This window comes from Astatotilapia calliptera, chromosome 9 (assembly GCF_900246225.1).
Source record: "Astatotilapia calliptera chromosome 9, fAstCal1.2, whole genome shotgun sequence".
NCBI lineage: Eukaryota > Metazoa > Chordata > Actinopteri > Cichliformes > Cichlidae > Astatotilapia > Astatotilapia calliptera.
Genome location: NC_039310.1, coordinates 30,779,838 through 30,795,486, shown reverse-complemented (window position 1 = coordinate 30,795,486; position 15,649 = coordinate 30,779,838). Strand labels below are relative to the sequence as shown.

General features: G+C 49.7%; 1 protein-coding gene across 1 annotated transcript; it reads right to left on the bottom strand.

Annotated features, from left to right (window-relative positions):
* Positions 1-6,587: 6,587 nt before the first annotated feature.
* LOC113029552 (activin receptor type-2B-like) lies at positions 6,588-15,123 on the bottom strand. The gene is made up of 10 exons (XM_026180446.1): positions 14,832-15,123; positions 11,955-12,061; positions 11,545-11,693; positions 10,602-10,745; positions 10,384-10,527; positions 10,159-10,307; positions 8,649-8,763; positions 8,425-8,563; positions 8,185-8,315; positions 6,588-7,654 (listed from the first exon to the last, which is right to left on the bottom strand). The coding sequence occupies exons 1-10, from the start codon at positions 15,077-15,079 to the stop codon at positions 7,433-7,435; spliced, it is 1,548 nt and encodes a 515-aa protein (XP_026036231.1). The 5' UTR covers positions 15,080-15,123; the 3' UTR covers positions 6,588-7,432.
* Between the last annotated feature and the right edge of the window lie 526 nt (positions 15,124-15,649).

Here is a 15,649-nt window from a genome sequence, read left to right as displayed (position 1 = left end):
CTGTGAGGCTTTGCACCCCTGATGATCCACCAGGACAAACTCAGCAGTGTGTGAGGAAGAGGAGGAGGAAGAGCCAGCAGCAGCTGACAGATGGAGAGAATAGACAGACTGTTCCCTGTTTGTGAAGGACTGCTAGGAAAGTTTAACATAACTGTCTGTGCTGAATCAGTCTTATTAGGTAATGTTCACATAATGTGATCATCCCAGTGTTTCCAGTGTGGGAGAAAGTACTCAGAGTACTCAGGGCCTTCAAGCTGGCTGTAGTTAAACCTTTACTCAAAAAGCATCTCTACACCCAGCAGTCTTAGCTAATTATAGGCCAATCTCCAACCTTCCTTTCATATCAAACATCCTTGAAAGAGTAGTTGTCAAACAGCTAACAGATCATCTGCAGAGGTTTATTTGAAGAAGCGAGACCCTACAAGCAGCCACAAAAATAAAGTTATAGCTTGCCTTCAAGACTTTGAAAAGGACAAAATCATTGACCGCCTTACATATCACCGCCTTTACCCAGGGGATGCCATACCCTGCATTTACGGACTTCCTAAAATCCACAAGGAAGCTGTCCCACTCAGACCCATAGTCAGTAGCATAAACTCAGCCACTTATAACATTGCTAAACACCTTGCTACCATCCTTGCTCCTCTCGTGGGGAACACCCCACACCACATCAAGAACTCCACCGACTTCACCGACAAGGTCCAGAAACTTACCCTGGATCCAGATGAAACCATGGTGTCCTTTGATGTAGTCTCTCTCTTCACTTGCATACCCACCACGGAGGCCGTGGAGACTGTCAGAAAACGACTACAAGAAGACCGCTCCTTGGAGGACAGGACCAACTTCACACCCGATCAGACCTGCACACTGTTAGACCTCTGCCTCACCACTACATATTTCAAATACAACGAAGGCTTTTACAGACAAAAACATGGCTGTGCCATGGGCTCCCCCGTGTCACCTATTGTAGCCAACCTTTACATGGAGGAAGTGGAAAGGAAGGCTCTTGGCTCTTTCAAAGGAAGAGTACCCAGCCACTGGTACAGATATGTGGACGACACCTGGGTCAAAATCAAGACACAAGAAGTGGAATCCTTCACTGCGCACATTAACTCTGTGGATAAAAACATCAAGTTCACCAGGGAAGACACAAAGGACGACTGTTTGCCTTTCCTGGACTGCGCTGTACACATTGAAGAGAACGGCAACCTCAACATCGAAGTTTACCGGAAGCCCACACACACGGACCAGTACCTCCTCTTTGACTCCCATCACCCTCTGGAACACAAACTTGGAGTAATCAGGACCCTACACCACCGGGCAGAACATGTTCCCTCTAAGCCTGAAGGGGAAAAGAAGGAACACACACATGTAAAGGAAGCACTCAAAACGTGCGGCTATCCTAAATGGGCGTTCTTAAAGTCAGCAAAGAGGCACAGAAAAGAAGACCAGACACCAGCGAGGGAGGATAAGAAGGACAGACGCAACAACATTGTCATCCCCTATGTAGCCGGTGTATCAGAGAAACTCAGGAGAGTTTTCTCCAAGCATGACATCCCAGTGTATTTCAGACCCAGCAACACGCTCAGACAGAAACTGGTTCACCCGAAAGACAAAATGCCAAAACACAAACTTAACAATGTGGTGTATGCTGTACAGTGCAGCGAAGAATGCTCAGACCTCTACATCGGAGAGACCAAACAACCACTTCACAAGCGCATGGCACAACACAGAAGAGCCACCTCCACAGGACAAGACTCAGCAGTCCATCTGCATCTAAAGGTCAAAGGTCACTCTTTGAGGATGCCAATGTTCACATTTTGGACAGAGAGGACAGATGGTTTGAAAGAGGAGTGAAAGAAGCATCTATGTCCACTGTGAGCGACCATCTTTGAACAGAGGCGGGGTTTACGACACCAACTCTCTGCCATCTATAATCCAGTTTTGAGATCCTTCCCAGACGCCTTAACGCCCACTCACATCCTGGGCCATCTGACCTCAGGACATCACATGATAAGGTGGGGCCAGGTTTCACAATGAACACACCCGAAACTCTGGCTGATTGGGACCCACACCCAGTTTCACACCTTGGCTCAGGCGATTAGAGGATCATCAGGGGGTCCTTTTGTCCCTCTGTGGGGGGAAACTCCCACTAGCTTTATATCTGGGACTCTCCACCATTTGACCTTAGAACTGAAGAAGCTTCTCGGATGAGAGGTGAAACATCTTCAAGCAACTTAAAGAAGTCCAGACGCTTTTCTTTGCAAGCTCCTTTGGCTTATTTGAAGAGTTTCAGTCAGGTTTCAGAGCTCATCACAGCACAGAAACAGCTTTAGTGAAGGTTACAAATGATCTTCTTATGGCCTCTGACAGTGGACTCATCTCTGTGCTTGTCCTGCTAGACCTCAGTGCAGCGTTCGATACTGTTGACCATAATATCCTATTAGAGCGATTAGAACATGCTGTAGGTGTTACAGGTGTAATATGTGTCATACATTACACATATTACACAAATATGCTCTCTTCCACAGCTTGTCTTTATCCTGTCTTCCTTCTCTCACCAATCACAATTAAAAGGGAGTTTTTCCTTCCCACTGTTGCCAAAGTGCTTGCTCATAGGGGGTCATATGATTGGTTGGGTTTTTCTCTGTATGTATTATTGTACGATCTACTGTACAATATTAAACACCTTGAGGCGACTGTTGTTGTGATTTGGCATATAAATAAAGCTGAATTGAACTGAATAAAACTAAAAAAACATTTTGTTTTACTTGTTTTTACTGCAAAAAACTTTCCATCTATACTAAATGACCTTTCACTGTTTCTCTAACAGGTGTAGCGTAGACTACATACGTATGATAATCTCCACCCTCCTTTACTTCTTCCAACCGTTCGAGTGTCCACAGGGCCAGTTCTGGCCCCCGGACCTTATGTTTGACACCCCTGACCAAACACCACCCGTGCTCTTCTTCCTGCTCCACCTTATGGTAAAGAAATCCAGCAGTCTGTTTAAAATACTGTCACATTTTTATTGTTTCATTTACAAAAAGTTTCATTTTCTACAGTTTATTGGAGTGTGAGCCTGAGTCACCGGCTCAGATACATTCATACAGCGACGACACACACACACACACACACACACACACACACACACACACACACACACACACACACACACAGGTCATTTCCTGTCAGTCTCCAGGCAGACGGAGCAGGTGGAGGTTCTCTTTATAAAGCACCACAGTAAAACCAGGAACCTCCATCAGTCGCCTCTACTGAAGGAAGGACCGGAACCAGGAAGAGGCTTTTATTTTGTTAGATGTCACTTCCTCCTTCCTGTTCATATATGTATGTACACGTGTATTTATACATGTTAAACTGCTCCTCCTACAGTCACGCCGATGAAGATCAGTCGCTTCTCTTCCTGTTTAGAGACTCACAGCTCGCTCCTCCCACAGGTGGAGCAGATGGCGTAGGTGGAGCTGACCGCCTCTGTCGGCCCATGCCACAGGAAGTGAACGGTGCTCATGACTTTCAGTGAGTGTAGGACTCCAGCTGCAGCTCCAGATGTTGTAACATTTGGAACCGTGCATTCTGGGTCGGCTGTTTTACTTCAGCGTAAAGTGGCAGCAGAGCTGTTAGCCAATCAGATCACAGCTGACACGGCGAGGCGGTTTGCTGTGCAGGTCAACAGCCTGATAACGCACAGCTAGCTTTCCTAATCCTAACTGCCATGTAAAGCAGGGCTAGCTTACCCTGAGTACGGGTCACTGTTGCCATGACGATCACCCCCTCCCCCCCCCCAGAAAAAAAAATCAGACGTTTAAGTAATGCGCCCGTCGATTGGCAGCAAAGTCGACAGAGGGGGCGGGTCCCAAGACCAGTGACAGTACCTCGCTCGTTCACGGCGTGTCTGATCGATTCGTTAGCAGCTCTGCTCTTTTCCCGCCTTAGTCATGTTTAAACGAAGATTCGCTGGGATCACAGCTCTGCTCGCCGTCACAGTCAGCACAGCGAGCGTTCAGTCCTACACTCACAGGGCTGTCCTGAGGATAAACACCCAGAACTCCTTTCTGCTCGTCACTATTTAAAAACTTCGATGGCAGAGACAGAGGACTGTGAGGGAACTCGTGTCTCTGACCTCGGCCGTTTCTTTGGCACAGGCCAAAATACCAAAAAGGAGGCGGCCATCTTCACACACCTGCTCAGGACAAGCTGGAGGAAGGAGTCACGTGACTCGCTCTCTTTAGCATCGAGCTCCAAGGACTCGGAGACCAGAACCTCCCTCACAGCTCTGAGGGAGGTGTTAGCCAGGTCAGTGCTAGCAGCACAAGCTAACTCTGATGAAATAACCTGGCCAGGTGTTTCCGTGTGCAGTCATGTACTGTAGAGTCAGATCAGCTGGCCGAGGCCCTGAACAGCCGGTGATGTCAGCAGACGACAGGAAGTTCAGGGTTTTGGGGCATTTTTGGAAGCGTTGATGCGCCGTCCTGCCTCACAGGAACTTGCATCGGTTCTCATGGAGGCGGCAGCTGCTGGGGAACAGCTGGAGATCCAAACTACCCGGCCCGACGGGTCGAACGAGCGTCCTAAATTATTTACAGAGATGAATTCTCAGGACAGAAAAATAAAAGAATGAAAGCACCGTGCAGCAGCTGAGTCGCTAACCATGCTGAGCACAAACAAGCGGGCGCAGCACAGCGTTTCCACCTGTGAGACTTTAATGAGGTAACCAGTTCCTGAAACACCTGGAGTCAGTGACTGAGGCGGGGTTAGCCCTGAAGGAGGTCAGACTGCAGGTGGAGCGCTGCCTGAAGTACTACACCTTACTTTAGAGTCACTGAATCGATCACAATAACAGATCCCGAGGAGGCGTTAAACCATGTGACCTGTTACAGCAAGGAGAGAACAGCGAGTGGACGAAGAGTCAGGAAGGAAACAGAAAGGAGGTAGTAGAGGAAAGGAAAGAAGGAAACCTGAAGAGAGAGGAGGAAGGATGAGAGGAAGTCCAGGTGTGAAACGGCAGCGAGCTGTGAGTCGGACGGCCGGGCAGCTCCGCGGGTTTAATGGAAACAACAAAAACACAAAGTAAACAATAAAAGATCACAAACATCAAAATGTAAAAATCCAGCTCGTAGAAAAGTCTGAGGTATTTCCGCTGTGTTGAGGTGGTCTGTGCTTCAGGAGCTCTACTGTCGTCTCTACTGTCCTCTCTACTGACACTCTCATTGATCAGTGCTGATCATTAACCCCCCCCCCCACACACACACACACACACACTCTGTACAAACACAGATTTGCATGTGGTCAATGTCACTAAAATCAAACTAACAATAAAAAGAATCTACAGAAATATATTCATCATCATCATCATCATTGTCAGGGTCAGCAGCAGCATCGTAGACATTCATGTTACATGTATGGCATCACAGAAGGGAAGAACAGGGGCGTTAGAAGGACACAGGCGACCTTTGACCTCTGCAGGAGCTTGTTAGGATCAGTCTGTGGATCTGGACAGCTGGATGTGAGTCAGTGGGGCATGAGACGTTCATAAACAGAAATCAGCTGTTTGACCTCACAAATGAAATCTCAGTCACATAGTGTGCATGTCCAGGGCTTTTATTGTGAAAGGCAGGGACAGGAAGAAGCCCTCCTTCCACACGTGTAGAATAAATCATGCAGCACTCACACGTCGGACGCTCAGTTTGAAGGCTTTAACCTGAAGGTGGCGCTGCTGAAGGTCAAAGGTCACCGGTCTTTCAGGTAACACAGGCAGGAAATAGGTGTAAACTCAAACCTGTCACACCATGTGACTGTTTACACACACACGCTCACAGACACACACACACACAGACACACACACACACACGCACACACACACGCTCACAGACACACACACACACACACACGCTCACAGACACACACACACACACACGCACACACACACACACACAGACACACACACACACACACGCACACACACACACACGCTCACAGACACACACACACGCTCACACACACACACACACGCTCACACACACACACACACACACACACACGCTCACAGACACACACACACACGCACACAGACACACACACACACACACACGCTCACAGACACACACACGCTCACAGACACACACACACACAGGCTCACAGACACACAGACACACACACAGACACACACACACACACACACACACACACACACACACACACACACACACACACACAGGCTCACAGACACACACAGGCTCACAGACACACACACACACACACACACACACACACACACACACACACACACAGGCTCACAGACACACACAGGCTCACACACAGACACACACACACACACACACACACACAGACACACACACACACAGGCTCACAGACACACACAGGCTCACAGACACACAGACACACACACAGACACACAGACACACACACACACACAGACACACACACACACAGGCTCACAGACACACACAGGCTCACAGACACACACACACACACACACAGGCTCACAGACACACACAGGCTCACACACACACACGCTCACAGACACGCTCACAGACACACAGACACACACACACACACACACACAGACACACACAGACACACACACACACCTGAATGCATGCATCATTCACCTGTAGGTTTGATTACCTGAGAAATTATTTCCAAACCAACCAAAATGCTGTGGTTGAGCGCAGTCAGCCAATCACACCTCTGCAATGTGAGGCCAACCAATCACAGTCTCTCTGCCTTCACCCCCAGGCGAGAAGACTGAGACACAAAACACGGGAGAACGGAAACCGCCACACTGGAAACAAACAGGCCCATTTCGCCTTTTTCCGTCTGACATCACTTCCTGTTTCCGTCCGTTGGATTTAAAGATGCGAACAGCGACGTGTTGTCGCAGGAGACCGATAAAAACTAAAGTCCAGGTAAAGTAGTAAAGCGGTCGCTGTGGATGTGTGTTTGCTGTGTAACAGTCTCGGGCTCCTCTGTGGGTTTTGCAGCATTGTAGTCGCCTGGTGACAGGTGGTTGCTAGGTGACGCTGTTGTCAGGTGGGTAGATATGATCCAGATGTGAGTAGAAGACCGCAGAGGCAGGAATGAGCGAAGAAAACGGTAAAAAATGAGCGAATAAAAAGGGTCGCTGAGGTACCTGGAGATCGAAGCATTCACTGAGTCGGACCCTGAACGCGTTTTCTCATAAAACACACGCCTGGTTAAAAAGACACGAATGAGTCCCACTGAGAGGAAAACTTAGGAACAACGAGGTGTGCTGGTACTCCGTCCCAACGGACGAGAGGGAATCACAAAGAGTCCAAAAGAAGTCCAGAGAGTAAAATAGCAGCTGCTCTCACGCCCGAAATTCCACTGCGGAGCGATGGCGTGGTGTGTGCACCTCGTTTCTTTCATAGACTCATATACTGGAGTCTTTGGGCGGCAGGTCCACGTTAGTTACCATGGGAACAGGTGCGACAGAGGAACCCAGCAGGGTGTTGTTTTCGGAGGTAGGTGGGGCGATGGTGGCGGTGAGGCGGCGGATCTGGGCGATTCTCTCCTCCACGCAGCCGGCCGACAGGCGAGCCTCGGCGTCGTGATCCCAGCACTCCTCGACCGACTCACAGATCTGAGCTAGACCCTGCAGAGAGCAGCACATGGGGGAGGCGGGGTTAGCGAAGGAAGCACTGCGATCGAGAAAAGGCCTTCGTCAAACACAGGGCGCTGTTGTAAAGGATGGCATCATCAGCATAAACGTGCACACGCCTTACACAACAGCCCTGCTGTGGATCAGCTCTGTCACATAACTGTGGCGTCTTTACCTGAAAACACCTCCAGACACCTGCAGGTCCACATGATTTATAGAAGGCGTCCCTCAGGGATCCATGCTAGGCCCACTCATGTTTACACGAAAACCCCACAGCTCAGCACAGGACACTTTTACACTGATGATACCATTCTTTATATTTACATATACACGAACACATCTCTGCTTAAATACAACTTCTAAGACAAGCAAGTCTTTTACCTCCACAGGGAAACGTTTCCCTCTAATACTGCTCAGTCTTACAGTACAAAACACCTGAAAATAAAGGGGCTGATGATAGAAGGTGTCCCTCAGGGATCCAGATCTGGCCCCCTGATGTTTCATGGACTGAGGTTCAGACTCACGCTGTGTTTGAGCCACGGCTCTCTGATGGTTGGTCTCATCTTCTTGTGGACCACGACTTCCTGCAGGTCCTCCAGTGATGGATGCTGACCAACCTCCTCCTCGAACGGCAGCATGTACTCATCCACCGGACCTGAACACACCACATATTAAAGATGGGCGGAACCAACATCCGCTCCTGAGACGTCAGGTAAACCCTCGCTGTGCTGTTAAGGTGTGGTTCGAGTGTGTGTGTGTGTTACCGTCTGCAGCCTTGCAGCGGGACACCAGCTCCCACAGCACCAGGCCCATGGCGTACATGTCGATCCGGAGGAAGGCGTCTCTCTGGAAGTTGATGGCTCCTTCTAAGACCTCGGGGGCCATGTAGCGCCTGGTGCCCACCTGCACACACAGACACACACAAGAGTGAGCGTGAGCGACGCAGCGACGCTCGTCTCCTCGGCCGCCTGCGGTCAGACCAGCTTACCTGTCCGTGCGTCTCTCCCGGCGGTTTCCCTGGCTCGAAGCAAACGGCGAGGCCGAAGTCTCCGATCACCGCCGTGAGGTCCGAGCGCAGCATGATGTTCTTACTCTTCAAATCCCTGAGAGAGTGAGACACGATCAAACGTGGCCGCCGTTACCTGTCTGACCCCGCCCACAGTCCTGCTCCTCATCGATCTACTGTGTTATTCAACTACAGCTCCCATGATGCTTTTAGCTGCTGCCTACAGCACTCTGATTTCTGTGGTGTCAACATGTACTACTATATGCATGTAGTAGTACATGTAGTAGCTTTCATCTAGCCGTGCAGGTTGTGATTCAGCCCCAGCACACACTGAGCTCTACACTTCCTGCTAACCTGCTGCTGCATGCTGATACTGTGAGTCTCTGTATGTGTTCACTGTGGAGCTGAAAGCAGCAGAGCAGCGTGTGAGCAGCGTGTAAGCAGCGTGTGAACAGCGTGTTAGCGGCGTGTGAGCAGCGTGTTAGCGGCGTGTTAGCAGCATGTGAGCAGCGTGTTAGCAGCATTCGAGCAGCGTGTTAGCAGCGTGTGAGCAGCATTCGAGCAGTGTGTGAATAGCGTGTTAGCAGTGTGTGAACAGCGTGTTAGCAGCGTGTGAACAGCGTGTGAGCAGCGTGTGAGCAGCATTCGAGCAGCGTGTTAGCAGTGTGTGAACAGCGTGTTAGCAGCGTGTGAACAGCGTGTTAGCAGCGTGTGAACAGCGTGTGAACAGCGTGTGAGCAGCATGTGAGCAGCATGTGAGCAGCGTGTGAGCAGCGTGTGAACAGCGTGTGAGCAGCATTCGAGCAGCGTGTTAGCAGCGTGTTAGCAGTGTGTGAACAGCGTGTTAGCAGCATTCGAGCAGCATGTTAGTAGCGTGTGAGCAGCGTGTGAGCAGCGTGTTAGCAGCGCGTGAGCAGCGTGTTAGCAGCATTCGAGCAGCGTGTTAGTAGTGTGTGAGCAGCATTCGAGCAGCGTGTTAGCAGTGTGTGAACAGCGTGTTAGCAGCATGTGAGCAGCGTGTTAGTAGTGTGTGCGCAGCGTGTGAGCAGCATTCGAGCAGCGTGTTAGCAGTGTGTGAACAGCATGTTAGCAGCATGTGAGCAGCGTGTTAGCAGCATGTCGAGCAGCGTGTTAGCAGCATGTCGAGCAGCGTGTTAGTAGCGTGTGAGCAGCGTGTTAGCAGTGTGTGAACAGCGTGTTAGCAGCGTGTTAGCAGCATTCGAGCAGCGTGTTAGCAGCATTCGAGCAGCGTGTGAGCAGCGTGTGAGCAGCGTGTTAGCAGTATTCGAGCAGTGTGTTAGCAGCGTGTGAGCAGCTGCTGCGCGTTGAGCACGTGAACATAAGCGATCTCTGAGATTCTGAAGTAAAAACGAGCAGCGTGAACTGTGACGTCCTCTAACGCTGACTCACAGCTCCACCGTGTGGCAGCAGCTCGTCACTGCAGACTAGGGTTTCCTGTCTGATCTGTAGGTGTGGGGGTTTGTGGGCAGACCTGTGGGCGATGGCCGGTTTGGGACCCTCTCCCTTCAGTTGGGGGACGTCTTCGTGGAGGTACGCCAGGCCGCGTGCCGTCGTCTCGGCTATGTGGCACAGCTCGGACCAGCTGATCATGTTTCCCTTCAGGAAGCCCGACAGCGAGCCCTGCAGAGACAAACATCAGGAGATCGACCCCACACCCCCGGGAGTTTCTGACCCCCCCTCGGCCCCCCTTCCTCACCCTCTCGTGGAACTCTGTGATGAGCCACAGCTCGGCCTCGGGGTGGCTCCCTCGTTTCTCTGCGGCGATGAACCTCAGGATGTTCTTGTGCCTCATGCCCGGCGTCATGAACACGTCCCTCTCGGTCTCCCAGGAGTCCTTATTCTGCAAGGAGGAGGAGGTGAGGAAGGGTTGGGAGTCAGGACGGCTGCCCTGATGCTCGGAGCAAACACCGGTACCTGCATGGGGAAGATCTTCACGGCCATGTGTTCGTTCATCATCTGAGCCTTCCAGACGCAGCCGAAGCGCCCCCTGGCTTTCACCTCCAGCAGCTGCAGAGGCTTCAGCCCCAGCAGGGGGGAGGCAGGAGGTGGACCAGGATCCTGGAGGAGAGGAAAGGAGAGTGGGGGAGGGCATCAATGTGACACATTTATAGACAGCAACATGACAGAAGCCCCTCCCATGTCAGAATTAATGTGACCCCTGAATCCTCCCTTAGTTATGCTGCAGTAGGTGTAGGCTGCTGGGGGATTCCCATGATGCACTGGGTGTTTCTTCTTCACTCACTATGTGTTAACAGACCTCTCTGCACTGAATCATATCTGTTATTAACCTCTGTCTCTCTTCCACAGCATGTCTTTGTCCTGTCTTCCTTCTCTCACCCTAACCAGCAGCAGATGGCCCCGCCCCTCCCTGAGCCTGGTTCTGCTGGAGGTTTCTTCCTGTTAAAAGGGAGTTTTTCCTTCCTACTGTCACCAAAGTGCTTGTTCATAGGGGGTCATGTGATTGTTGGGTTTTTCTCTGTATCTATTATTGTGCGATCTACTGTACAATATAAAGCGCCTCGAGGCGACTGCTGTTGTGATTTGGTGCTGTATGAATAAAAACTGAACCACAGGTGAGAGTGCTGTCAATACACGGGCCACCTGTTCAGGTGAATCCCGCCTCTCGCCCTATCAGACCGATTGGCCGTGTTTTACAGTTCAATATGAGGAACCACGATGTGGTGACAAACCCTCGTTTGAGATGTTTCCTGCTGCAGTGCCTGCAGACCACCAGCAGATGGAGCCGTCTCAGCATTGCAGAGTCAAACTGACGTCATCAGCTCCGGTCTGCAGGTCAAAGTAACCGAGTACTTCTACTCGTTTCATCAAAAGGTAAGCGTGAGTGTTTGAGGCTCACCTCGGCAATGTCCACGTGTCCATACGGAGGTTTGCGGTGTTGGTACATCCAGACGGTGGTGAGCAGAGCGACAGACAGCATGGTGACGGGCAGCAGGCAGTAAATCATCACGTTTAACACACCCACGCTGTGGGGCGGGGCCTTGATCACTGACACACACAGAAAGACTGCATTTACATTTAAAAGGACTTTATTGGCGCTGGGTTACCATGGTAACTTTGGAAACGCCCCTGACAGTCTGGTGCGAGGAAACCTGCCGACGGGTTTCAGTATATCAAGACTGTACATAAAAGATGGAGGAGGCACCCATGACACCACCTGTTGAAGTCACGACCTCATGAAGCACAAACAATGATACGAGGAGAAGACACGTGTGACACGTGCTAACGGACCAATCAGATGGCACTCACGTGGCACGGTGATGTCCGGCAGGTGGGTGAAGCGCTCGTTGCAGAAGTTTCCTTCACAGCAGCAGAAGAAGACCTGCGGGCTCTCCTCGGTGGCCACACACTGCTGCCTGAGAGAGAGACAGGAAATGACTTCACACACAGTAACACTCTGACTAGGGCTGCTCAATTAATCGAATTTTAATCACGATTACGATCTGGGCTTTCAAGGATCATTAAAAATGACTGAGCCAATTATTAGCCCCTCCCTCGTGCTTTACTCTCGCGCTGCTCCGTGTGGCAAATCGAGCGCACCTCTCTGAATTTCGAACACGTGTCACAACAATAAGAGGACCCGAGGGAAGCTCGGAAAGCTCAGCAGAAGTTATTTGGAGAGGAGAGTGACTGCTGTTGGTTGAAAAGAGGTAAAAACCTTCAGTGGTGTGGAAACATTATGGGTTCAGTCAGACGTGGATCAAGTAGACACAGTGTGTAAACTTTGCTACAGTGTAGCTGCACCACAGAGCAACACTGCAAAGCTCACTAAACATAGATGTTTACATTTCTTATATTGCAAACATTTGCACTGTTATCAGTATTTGTGTGACACACTAATGTGTGATCCCATCAGAAGTAGTACTATATTAAAACTGTTGTAAAATATTGATAAGAAACACAGCTAAATGTGGGGTATAAATCAGCGGGTAAACCCTGTTATTTGTTACGTTTTATGAAGTAGAAGGACTGGAAAAAATGCCAAAGCCTAGCCAGCCGCGGGCGCCATTTTGGTTTCCTTTCTCCACTTACTTCAGGTCGTTTAGCTGAATAAGCTCCTTGTCGTGTCCTGATTTTGTGAATATGAATGTTAATCTGCTGTTGGCAGTGAAGAACGACTGTTTACTGGTTCTGAAAAGTGATTTTGAGAATGTTAAAGCTAAAGCTAAGCCTGCCAGCATACACATGACTCTTTCATGTATTTGTGAGCTACTAAGCTAAATTGGTTTAAGACCAAGCACTGGTATGTTGGTTAAAACAATCAGAATACATAGGTATTTGGGTTAAAAGTTAGAGGTAAAAATGTATTTGAACATGCATTTCATATTGTTTTGGATTGTCATTCAGAGAGAATAGCCGAGTAAATGATTTGAAGGTCACTACACGTGAAGTACTTTTGTTTGCCATGAAAAGATCGTGGTATTGCAGCTTGAACATACAGACGGTTTTATTGTTATTTCTGTTGTATATAGAGAATGGTGATGCTGCAAGTTAAAAATACATGTGATTGTATAAATAAATATGGCAGAAGCGAGGCAAAGAGAAACTTCACCAGTCGTCTCTGTCTCATCATTTCCCTGTTTTGCAGGAACATTTAATCTGTTTTACCGGCCCATACTCTGGGTCGGTTACATTTGCACACTGTTTTATATTATTTTTTGACAGGCTCCTGCATGGGGTGGGAGATGTTGTCCAACAGGGATGACAGCTTAGCCACCGTTCTCCTGTCACTGTCCACCTCCACTGGGTCCAGAGGGCAGAACAGAGCTGGCCCTGATCAGCCTGTTCAGTCTCTTCCTGTCCCCGGCAGAGATGCTGCCGCCCCAGCAGACCACAGAGTAAAGGAAGGCTGAGGCCACCGCAGAGTCACAGAAGGTCTTCAGGAGTGGGCCCTCCACTCCAAACGACCTGAGTCCCTGCAGCAGGTACAGCCTGCTCTGCCCTCTCCTGTAGAGGGCGTCTGAGTTATGAGTCCAGTTTGTTGTTCAGATGAACACCAAGGTACCTGTAGCTGATTCATTACTATTAATGAAGGTTACTCTCCACACCAACACCAGCTAGATGTTTAAATCTTAATATAAATGAGTAACAGTAGGTGAACATTAGGTAAGGCGCGTATATAAAACCGTAGTAAAGGGACCTCTGTGTCGGGCTCGTAGCTGAAAACTAGCTTTACTTTGTTGTCTGGCTCAACTTTGCTAGCAGAGACAGAGAGAGGCGTTGATTGTTTCAGAGGAAAACAGGAACAACTGCTCGGTGACAGCTCGTACTTTTTTCTCCCCCCTCGCTCACAGACACATCACGGGTACAGCAGTCCATCCTCCCTGCAGCACGGACTACACTGCCCATCAGGCTTTAGGGCGATGCCTGCAACACTCTGCCTGTTGCCTTCATATTAAATCATTTAAAAAAATATTTCTTCACGTCATTATGCGGCTGCAAGTAGAGGTGACATCAGAGCCTCTTAATGCGTGTTTGGTTTGGGAATCACCAAAAACAGAGAGAGCACAGCCTGACGTATGAAACAGGAAAAGACCGCCGTGTAATCCATTTATTTCAACAAAGTAACTGTATTCTGATTACCACCTTTTTAAACGGTAACTGTAATGGAATATAGTTACTCATATTTTGTATTCTGCATGTATTCCATTACTCCCAACACTGCCAGGGATAAAGTGGCGTTCCACCCTCGTGACCGCGTGGTCTGCAGCACACAGTACACCCAGGTGGGAGGACGCAGCCCCCCAGCATGTTGCCCTGTTTTAATCCCACAGAGGATCTTCAGGGTCAATGATCACGTCCCTGTGAGCAGCTGCTCTGAAGGGAAACAGGAACGCAGCAGGACAGGACAGACTGACTGTCATAGATTTGTTTACATGCATTTACAGGACTTCAGTCATTGTGGGGTCTACCTGACAACATAAAACACATTCAGGTGACTGTGGCTGTGATTTGGATCGAAGCAGATCCTGGATCAGCTCAGTGCAAGAAGGTAAACGTGACAGCATGGATCACACTGTGGTCGGTGTGTGATGATTGGCTGGAGGAGCTCATTTATGTTGTTTGAAGGCAAGGTGTGTGTGTGTGTGTGTGTGTGTGTGTGTGTGTGTGTGTGTGTGTGTGTACCGGTCGTAGCAGTTGAAGTCGTCCAGCCAGCATCCCTTCTTCACCAGCTCGATGGAGCCCGAGTTGTTCCTCCAGGAGGCGTAGCAGTGCGAGCGTTTGTCCTGCTCGTCCTCGCAGCGCTCCACGCCGCTCTGGTTCGTCTTCTCGGTCTCGTAGTTCACGTTGTAGTACACACACTCCCTGGTGTCGGCAGTCCCACGGCTCAGCCCTGCAGCACACACACACACACACAGAGGAAATGCTTTCATGGTGTGTCACAAAGCGTCCTCCACAGTCCTCCACACTCATCTAATTAAAGCACAGAGAAGAAGAGCGGAGCACCAATAACGAGCTGGACCGCCTGCTGCCGGTGACAGCGAGCTCAGACCAGGGGCGGATCCTTTTTTTCCAAACACACATGCAGCTGGTTACATGTAGTTAGAATGATTCAAATGCAGTACGTACAGGGTGGGAATGGTTGGTGATACTAAAGTCCTGTTTGTGGCACATTAGTATATGTGAGGGGGCAAACTCCTCAAGATGGGTGGTGACCGTGGTGGCCATTTAGAAGTCGGCCATCTTGGATACAACTTTTGTTTTTCCAATAGGAAGAGGGCCATGTGACACATCACACTTATTGGTAATGTCACAAGGACAACAACGGTGTGCTTGGTTTCAACGTAACTTTATTCTTTCATGAGTTATTTACAAGTTTCTGACCACTTATAACATGTGTGCAACGTGCTGCCCATTGTGTTGGATTGTCAATGCAACCCTCTTCTCCCACTCTTCACACTGATAGCAACACCGCAGGAGAAACGCCAGCACAGGCATCCAGG

What these genes read in the sequence shown, in the direction of transcription:
- LOC113029552 (XM_026180446.1), bottom strand. Translation starts at nt 15,079, where the DNA reads ATGAAAGCATTTCCTCTGTGTGTGTGTGTGTGTGCTGCAGGGCTGAGC. An exon ending in GACACGTGGACATTGCCGAG is followed by an intron (nt 10,746 to 11,544) that starts GTGAGCCTCAAA and finishes CCTCTCCTCCAG; the next exon opens with GATCCTGGTCCACCTCCTGC. An exon ending in AGCCGTGGCTCAAACACAGC is followed by an intron (nt 7,655 to 8,184) that starts GTGAGTCTGAAC and finishes TGCTCTCTGCAG; the next exon opens with GGTCTAGCTCAGATCTGTGA.